Consider the following 9,499-nt stretch of genomic DNA (forward strand, 5'->3'; position numbering starts at 1 on the left):
GCCCTGGCTGACCTACAGTTTTTGGTATTTGTAGGAAGAACTGGCCCTACAGTTGAGACCTTGTCTCAACAACAAAGGAACAACAACAAACCAAAGGGGCAAGATAGAAAAAGAAAGTAAAACACAGAAGTCTTTAAAATGTTTATTAACTCATTAAAATAGGTCATTGTGCCAATATAGCATTGTGGTAGTTTGAATTTGAGAATGGCCCCCATAGGCTCATATGTCTGAATGCTTGGTCCATAGTTGGTGGAACTGTTTGGGAAGGATTAAGAGATGTGGCCTTGCTGGAGGAGTGTCTCTGTGAGTGGGATCTGAGGTTTCAAATGCTCACACAATCCCAGCTCTCTCTCTGCCTCACGCTTGTGGGACAGATGTACATCCTCAGCTGTAGTGAGAATTTTGGTTTCTTCAAAAACCCACTTATGTTATGTGAATATGTTTTTGTTTTAATCCCAGGTGTGGAATATGGAGCTGCTTCAGACTGTCCACAGCTGCTAACCATGATTGTCTCATGCTCTAGGAGGGATGCAATTTTTGCCAACTGAGGATAGTTTATGTTTGAAATTCTGGGGATTCTTGAGAGGGTATAAATGCAAGATCCCTGAGAGGACCTGGGGCAGCTGCTGCTTCCCCTGCTGCTGCTTTTGCTATTGCTGCATTGCCTGTTTGCTCTTCTGCTGGATTGCTGGTTGGAGATATCCTGACAACAGAGACTGGAGTTGCCTCAAGGAACCCTACATCAGCTACATCAGCAAGCAGCAGGAAGTAGTCTAAAGAGGTCTAAGCCCCCTTTCCTCTCTAACTTTCTTTCTGTTTTACCTAGTGTTGGGGGTTGGAAGGTATTGGGGTGGAGTAAGGGTTGGAAGAATGGTAGATAATACAACCCCCCAAAATGGCCCAAAAGGTATGCCAGCACTCAGCTGCTGCTGCTCCAGTACCAGGTCTGCCCACCTGTTGCTCCCCTCCCATGATGCTTTACAGTCACACTCTGGAATTGCAGGCACATCCCTAGTTAAATGCTGTCTCTCATAAATTGTCCTGGACATATTGTCTCTTCATAGCAGTAGAAAAGTAACTAAGACAAGCTGATGTTATCAACATCAATAACAAATTTAAAAAGTCACTACTTTTCTAAACAACAATAACAACAAAAAAACTACAGACAAAAACGGCTTTCTTGACATGTTTTTCTGCAAACATCTTCTTTATTGTTTGGCTTCATGGAAAATATCTGTATTCTCATATTTTCTTTTGCACTTAATATGTTGTGATTTGCTGTTTTGAAACAAGAATAAAGAGAAATCCAGCTTTGTTGAGAAACATAGTCAGAAGAGAGACAGACATCTTTATAGTCTTTTCAAATGGTTGTGAACATCATTTTTCTTCAATACCGTACAAAATGCACAAGTAGGTTTCTTTATTTTTTAATTTTTCTTTTATTTTTTATTTTTTGAAACAGGGTTTCTCTGTGTAGCCTGTCCTGGAACTTACTCAATAGACCAGGCTGGCCTCAAACTCAGAAATCCACCTGCCTCTGCCTCCCAAGTGCTGGGATTAAAGGTGTGTGCCACAACTGCACTGCACAAGGTTTTTTTAGAGGTTCGTTAGAATGTAAAAAACCAAAGCATAGCATGCTTTCACATTTTGATTCATCATAGTCAATCTGTCTTAGGTTGGACATGTTGTCACATGCCTTTAATTTCAGCACTTGAGAGGAAGAAGCAGATGGATCTCTGTGTGTTTGGGGTCAGACTGGTCTACATAGTGAGTTTCCATGCCAGGAAAGCTACATAGTGAGACCATTAAAAACAACAACAATGGGCTGAAGAGATGGCTCAGTGGTTAAGAGCACTGACTGCTCTTCCTAAGGTCCTGGGTTCAAATCCCAGCAACCACATGGTGGCTTACAACCATCTGTAATGAGATCTGACGCTCTCTTCTGGAGTGTCTTTAGACAGCTACAGTGTTCTTACATATAATAATAAATAAAATATAAAAAAACAAAAAACAAAACAAAACAACAACAACATAAACAAACAAACAAAAAACCAAGAACCGAAACCAAAAATTAAACACCACCTAATAAATAACAAAAAGAAAAATATCTGTCTTATGGAATGGAGGACTAGAAATAAACCCTCATGGCTACACTGCAGTCACCCAGGTTCCTGCAAATGGATCAAAATCTTACCCTGGAAAATAAGACAGCCTCTTAAATTCATGATGCTGGGAAAGTTGAGTATCCATCTGCAAAAGAATGGCATGAAATCTGTATCTTTTGGCCGGCAGACAAACTATCTCAATAGTGAAAAGCACTCACTGCTCTTGCAGAGGACCCAGTTTGACTCCCAGCATCCATATCGTGGTGCACAGCCACTCATAGCCCCAGTTCCATGGGAATCCAACAGGCACATAGATGGTGCACATGCATGCAAGCAGGAAAGACAGTCATAAACACAAAAAGTAAAATAAATAAATAAAAAAATAATTTAAAAAAGAGGGTTGGAAAGATGGCTCAGCCAGTTAAAAGCACTTACCCTTGCAGAGGACCAGGGTCCGATTTCCAGCACCCCCATAATGTGGTTCACAGCCATCCATATTTGAGGGTATCCGATGCCCTCTTCTGACCTCTGTGGGTACCAAATATGCACATGGTGGACATCCATCCATCCATCCAGGCAAAATGTTCACATAAAAAATAAAATGAATAGATTAAATAAAAGTTGTAAAAGAATCAACTCAGAATGGATCAAGGACTTTAACATAGAGGCCAGAACACCGCAAGTGCAAGGAGAAACCATGCAGAAACTCTTCAAGGTATAGACATAGGCAAAACCTTTCTGCTAATAACTCTAGCAGTGTAGTACGTAAATCAAAAATTTGACCAATGGGATTACACGAAATCAAAAGGCTCCTGTATGCAAAGGAACTGATTGGCAGAGTAAAGAGAGAAAGCCTACAGACCGGGAGGAAATGTTTGCTAGCTGTACTTCAGGCAAGGGGTTTATGGATAGTATACATAAAGGAAAACCAAAAACATCCCCAAATCTTCCTATCAATAGTCAAGAATAAACTAAACAGATAATTTTCAAAAAAAAAAAAGAAACAAAACGGTCAATAAATATTTAAAACGGTGTGTAACATCATTCACTGACAGGGAAATTCAAATTTAAACTACTCTGAACGTCCATATCAGGCCAGTGAGAATGGTTAAACATCAAAGAAGCAAGTGGCAACAAAGAATGCTGAGGATGTCGGGAAAGAGGAACTCTTGTCCGTGGCTGGAGGGCATGCATTCTTGCATTCACTATGGAAATCAGCATGGAGGTTTCTCAAACAGCTGCTAACCAAAGCCCCAAACTGCCACCACCACCACAAACACATCTAAAAACCAGAACTACCATCTGACCCAGCTATACCACTAGTGGCCACAGACCTAGAGACTCTAGTCCTACTGTTCTCCAGCATCCACATTCATTGCTCTGCGATTCACAAAGTAGGAATTGGGGCTAGCTTGAACATCAACCGATGGATGGGTAAAGAAAATATGGCGTATATACACAATGGAATTTGTTAAAAAGCTTTAAAAAAATTTACTGGCACATGTATAGCACTCAGGCAGAGGTCAGAGGACAACTTTTGGGAGTTGATTCCCTCCTTCTACTGTAGGATCTGAGGACTGATTTGAATGAGAATGGTCTCCATAGGCTCATATATTTGAATGTTTGGAGGACTGTTTAGGAAGGATTAGGAGGTGTGGCCTTCCTGGAGTAGGCGTGGCCTTGTTGGAGGTGTGTCACTGGGGCTTTGAGATTTCAAAAGCTCCTGCCAGGTCCATCTCTGTCTCTCTTTCTGTCACCATCTTGTGGATCACTTGTAAGGCCTTAACTACTGCTCCAGGGCCATAACTTCCTGCCACCATGCTCCTGACCATGATGACCATGAGCTAACTCTCCGAAACTTAGTCACCAGGCCCCCAATCATATGCTTTCTTCTGTAAGCTGCTTTGGTCATGCTGTCTTTTCACAGCAATAGAAAGACCCCATTGGTCGGGGTTGGGGCTGATGAGTGACAGAGCACTTTTCTAGCATGCTTATAAAATCCTGGTTCCTTTCCAAGCACATACGTATCCACTGGTTTGTATTGCACTCTGAATGGACCTTAACTTACAAATAATTCCTAACAATATTAATTTTCCACTTAGAAAAAAAAACCTAGTGTGCTGGGCAGTGGTGGCGCACGCCTTTAATCCCAGCACTTGGGAGGCAGAGGCAGGCAGATTTCCGAGTTTGAGGCCAGCCTGATCTACAGAGTGAGTTCCAGGACAGCCAGGGCTACACAGAGAAACCCTGTCTCGAAAAAACAAAAACAAAACAAAACAAACAAACAAAAAAAAAACCAAACCAAACAACAAAAACTAGTGTGTTGATTTAACCAGATCTTCCAAATTTGATGTATCCCATTATAAAACCGCCATGATTCCATAGCCTCTAAGGCATAGACTGTGGTTGTCACCGTCTTGTAATTTGGTACTTAGGAGATGTTCCTGCATGACAGAGGTATAAACTGTAAACTATGTAAAGCAGCTGGAGCGACAGCTCAGCAGTGGAGAGCACTTGTTGCTCTTGCAGGGGGTCTGAGCTCATTTCCTAAGATGTTCACAGTGCTTTACTCCAGTGCTGGGTTATCCAACACTGTCTTCTGCCCTCTGTGAGAACCAAGCATGGACGTGGCACATGCACATACATGCAACTAAAACACCCAAACACAAAAAATAACTCAATCAAATCTAAAAACTAGAAAATGTATAAAATACAATTCAGGCATGGTGATAGACAACTGCAGTTCTAACCCTATAGGAGAAGTTGGGAAAATTAGAAGTTTGAAGCCAGTTTGTGCTACACAAAGATTTGTCCCAGAAAGAGGGGAAGAGAGGGAAGGGAGGAAGGGAAGCAATAAGCAGGGGATTTATTCCTTTTAAAAAATTTCATGTAGCCAGGCAGTGGTGGAGCATGCCTTTAATTCCAGCACTTGGGAGGCAGGGGCAGGAGGATTTCTGAGTTCGAGGCCAGCCTGGTCTACAGTGTGAGTTCCAGGACAGCCAGGGCTATACAGAGAAACCCTGTTTCAGAGAAAAATGAAAAAACATTTTTTTCCATGCTCCTCAGAAAAGTTTCAAGGCACTGTCCAACCGTTAAACTCATGACCTAAAGCATCCTAATTGAGAAGTTTTAAAAATTTCTAGTGTTCCACTTGAAGTCTTGGATTTTTATCATTGGACACAATACTGTCAGCTGGCATCCTGGAAAGCAGCAGGCTCATTTTGTTTACTTTTGAGACACTGCCTGCCAAAGAACTGCTCTGAAGTATGTCAGTCACTCTTTGATGACAAATGCTGTTCCAAAAAGAAAAAAAAAAGGCCATTTGGTTTGCAGCTCCAAGAATTGCACACTTGCTTTTCCTCAAGTTCTAGTTCTCGGTGTGAAACAAGTGATTTACTAATTCTTCCTATCTTATCATGTGTCCTGCTCTCCAGAGCCAAGGGGATGCTGAAGTGAGGTTGGCTATGTGCCAGAATCTGTGCACAGCTTGGCTTTGGAGCTGATACCTGGTGACAGCAGGCCTTGCCTTGAGTCTTGATGTCACCTTTGTTGATACTGGCCCAACTGTCAACTTAGTAAAAAAGGAAAACCCCACTTTAGCACCATTCCAGAATTATTTCTTACTCTGAAGATGCCCTGAAAGGGTGTGAGGGACACACAGACCAGGCTTCTAGTGGATATCAGTCCTGGATGCAGCCAGACCTGTGCCCAATAACCCTTGTTATTTTTTTTTAAAGATTTTTATTTATTTATTTTATGTATATGAGTACACTATGGCCGACTTCAGACACACTAGAATCTGGCATCAGATCTCATTACAGATGGTTGCGAGTCAACATATGGTTGCTGGGAATTGAACTCAGGCCCTCTAGAGAGCAGCCAGTGCTCTTAACCACTGAGCCATCTCTCCAGCCCCCAACCCTTGTTATTAAATCTAAAGTTTGCCACTGTTTCCTGTTACCAATTTTCCTTTTTAACATGGTTTAAAGCATTTTGCATCAAAATGCTTTAGAGACTCTAATATGGGGCAATGTGTACATGAGCCTTACTTAGGAAGAGTGATAGATCTAAAGGGTTCACTTTATTAAAATAGTTTGGCATTTATGCTTTCTATAATCTTGGTGTTCATTAAGACAATGTCAAATAATCAGATCTACAGCTCATAAGTTGTGGTGAAAGGAGAGAATGCTCATATTATTTTTATTTATTTATATGTCTGTGTGCCTGCTTCTCTGTCTATGCATACCACCTGTGTGCAGTGCCTGGGGAGGCCAAAAGAGGGCGCTGGATCACCTGAAACTAGAGTTAGTTGTGAGCCCCACGATGTGGCTTCCAGGAACTGGACCAAGGTCTTCTGCAGCTTCATTTCTCTAGTCTCCATTTTAAGGATGTCCTCAGTGACCTTATTATGCTTGGCATTGTTACTTTTTCTTTAGATATTAAAAACCTGGTATTCACCAGTTAAATCCTTACCGGTCAAGGTCACTCAACCGTCAACTTCCACCCCTGGTTGAGAGGCTTTAAGCTGGGAACACCTCTGCTCTACTACCCAGGACTCTCTCCAACCAACAAATTACAGGGTTGTGACACCTGAAGCTTGGGGAATTATGGAAGTCATACCTCGATCTTTAGGGAATTTCCTGTGTATATGCTGATATGAAAACAAGACTTCTCCATCAATGTAGTTCAGAGCTGGAATACTTTAACCACAGGTTTTTTCTCTTCTTTTTTTCTTCTTTTGGGTCTGGATCTCACCACATAGCTCTGGCTGTCCAGGAACTCACTATGTATACCAGGATGGCATCAGATTCATAGACATCTGTCTGCCTCTGCCTCCTCCGAGCTGGGACCAACGGTGTGCTCTGTCTAGCATATGACCTTTCTCTCTCATCCTTGTAGCATGCTTGCAAACACTTGACATACAAAGTGCTTGGTAGGCAAGGACTTCTGGGAATCTCAATGTTGTTCCTCCCCTCCCCCGCCACCCCCACCACACTGTACATGGCAGACAGCTGTTAGGTGGCTCCAATGCTCCCAGCTTCCTGTTATTTACACCATTGTGCCGCCTTCTTTCCTGAATTGTGAACGAGAGTGGTGGCATAAGTCTAATGAACCAATTCAGGAGAAAGTGTGGGCATGTCACGACTGTGATTATGTTTTATAGAATTTAACTTCCCAGCTTAATTTCTGTCTTGCTCCCTGACTTTATTGCTAACTGGGCTCGAGTGCTTTGAAGATGCAAAAAGCTCTGTTAGAAATTCTCCCTGTTAGAACTTAGGGCAGCTTCAGACAGACAGATGGCGGGGAATGGAGGCTCTGGTCTTGCAGTCTGTGAAGAGCTGAATCAGCCAGCGGAAGCCAATTGAGCTCAGAGACAGACCGCCTCCTGTGTGAACCTTTGGAGGAGAGACAGAGGGGGTGTTAGTTTGATCTTAAGCTGAACAAGACACCTTGAAATGGGAGAGCCCAGATAGGCTGGGTCTCAGATTACATATGGGACTGTTGTGACCTACTAGGTTTTGGGATAATTTGTTATAGAAGTTTGGTTATGTAGCTATAGACAAGGAATGCATCGTTATATTTGTCTGTTTCTCTAGCAGGACCAGAAATGAGCTGACCAAAGTCTCTTGGTCCTTGTTCAGTATGTTTAGATATTTACTGATCATTGGGGAGTGCCTTCTAGATCATTCAGGGGTCTGTAACTGTTGCTTAAGGAGCCCACTCAATACTGTATCAATTTCTGGGCTTCCAGGAGAAATGTCCATAACTGTCTTTCCCCACCCCAACATCATTTAGCTTGTATACCAGAGACAGCACGACAATAAATTACTCCTTGGAGTTTGAAACTTCAGTCTGGTCTGGAGAACAAGAGAATACTTCCAAAGGTTCACCAGCTGATGTGCAAAAAACGCTTGCAAGCTCCAGGTGGGAAATCTGGGTTGCGGTGAGCTGACTCCCTGTGTGCTAAATCCATAAACCAGGGTAAAAGAATACCTGTTTCCAGAGGGGGCTGCCAGACTCACTGAGATAAATCGCGCGAACAGCTCATCCTACTGCCTGCCCGGAGCAGGGTAAGCCAAGCAGTTAGGATTCCTCCATGGGGTCTTAGGTCCTGATCAGCCTGGGCCACCCAGGGGCGGAGCGCAGCGGGGACCCAGCCGAGGTCTGCCCCGCCCACGCGGGGCCGAAGCCCGTCGAATGACTCTGTGCAACGTGTTGGTGGCTGCCGCGGCGGCGCGGGTTCTTCCGGGCTCTGCAGCTTCCTGCCGAGCATCGCGCAGCCGCCTCGGCCGCGGGAGACCCCGGCGCAGGCCTCCGGGGTGCCAGCCTCCCGGACGCAGACCTCCGCACCGTGCGTGCGCACAGCGCACCATGAGCACCCTGCCACCGCCACCGCCGCCACCGCTGCTGCTGCTGCTGCTGCTCGCGCTCCTGGCCGCGCCCGCTGTCCTCGCTCGCAGAGCCGAGTCCGCCTCGGCCCCACAGCCCGAAGCCGACCACCAGCCTCCGCCCAGCCCGGGGAATGCTACCCAGCTGGGATCTGGCATGGCGGGCGGGGAAGGCTCCAACAGAAGCGTCGACGCGGTGGTGACTCGCATCTCCAGTCTGCTTCGCGACCTGCCCACCCTGAAGGCGACGGTGATCGTGGCGTGCGCCTTCAGCGCGCTGCTCATCGCCTGCCTGCTGCTGCGCGTCTTCAGGTGGGTCGCGTCGCCCAGCTCCTTGCCCTGTTGGCTCCACGGGCGGCGTCACCACGCTGCTGCTGCTGCTGTTGCTACTGCGGCCGCGCGCCCGCCCCACCTGCGCGCTCAGGTGCTCGCTCTCGGCGCGCTCCCGCCAGGCGCGCACCTTTCTGCTCTCCCTGCCAGGGTGGGATCCGGAGGGCGCACATCTCAGGAACCGTTTCCCCCTTTTAAGGCTGTTTGGTGTGTTCCAAGTCCTAGATTCGATTGCTTTCCTCTACTCACGGATAACACCAACTCTGAGTTCCGACCACCTTCTGTGGAATGTATTTTTATGCCCACTTCACAGACGAGGAAACATTCAAAGAGAGTTGGCTTACACAGCGGTCGAGGGACAATTTGGACTAGGGTTCTCCTATCCATGAATTTTGCTCCTTTCCCCCTCTACCATCCGCAGCTCTTCTGTGCTTTTCCCCTCTTTTACCTACAGAAAGCCAAAGCAGGGAGAGAGGGGTGCCCGAGGAACCCGGGGACACTTGCTTTACACCTGATGTTGGTTATAGGCCTCAGGAGGTTTGGTGACCCATGGATAGTTTTGGTGAGGTTCCTCATTGTTCACTCGGAGTCAGCGAACGCCCAGAACAGCTCTGAGCGTGGAGGTTTGAAGCATTTAGCTCAAAATAGTCCCAGCCCACACAGCTGTGTGCTTTT

The 9,499-nt window shown here is 45.5% G+C and overlaps 1 protein-coding gene and 1 long non-coding RNA gene across 8 annotated transcripts in view; one reads left to right on the forward strand and one right to left on the reverse strand.

Moving 5' to 3' along the window:
* Window positions 1–286: 286 nt before the first annotated feature.
* LOC116100579 lies at window positions 287–4,274 on the reverse strand. The gene is made up of 3 exons (XR_004122648.1): window positions 2,541–4,274; window positions 2,195–2,250; window positions 287–1,278 (listed from the first exon to the last, which is right to left on the reverse strand). It is a non-coding gene; the product is annotated as an uncharacterized LOC116100579 (long non-coding RNA).
* A 3,824-nt stretch (window positions 4,275–8,098) lies between these two features.
* Fam174b (family with sequence similarity 174 member B) overlaps window positions 8,099–9,499 on the forward strand; it is a 103,437-nt gene continuing 102,036 nt past the window's right edge. For 5 of the 7 annotated variants that reach the window (XR_004123149.1, XR_004123151.1, XR_004123148.1 and 2 more), the window contains exon 1: window positions 8,100–8,806. Coding sequence is in view for 3 of the 7 variants with exons in the window: in XM_031386994.1 (XP_031242854.1) it covers window positions 8,304–8,806 (503 nt within the window). In the remaining 4 variants the exon portion in view is untranslated. Of the gene's footprint in view, window positions 8,807–9,499 lie in introns of all 7 variants that reach the window. The other 2 variants (XM_031386993.1, XM_031386995.1) reach the window with 2 other exon arrangements.

Source organism: Mastomys coucha, unplaced genomic scaffold (assembly GCF_008632895.1).
Source record: "Mastomys coucha isolate ucsf_1 unplaced genomic scaffold, UCSF_Mcou_1 pScaffold21, whole genome shotgun sequence".
NCBI classification, from domain to species: Eukaryota; Metazoa; Chordata; class Mammalia; order Rodentia; family Muridae; genus Mastomys; species Mastomys coucha.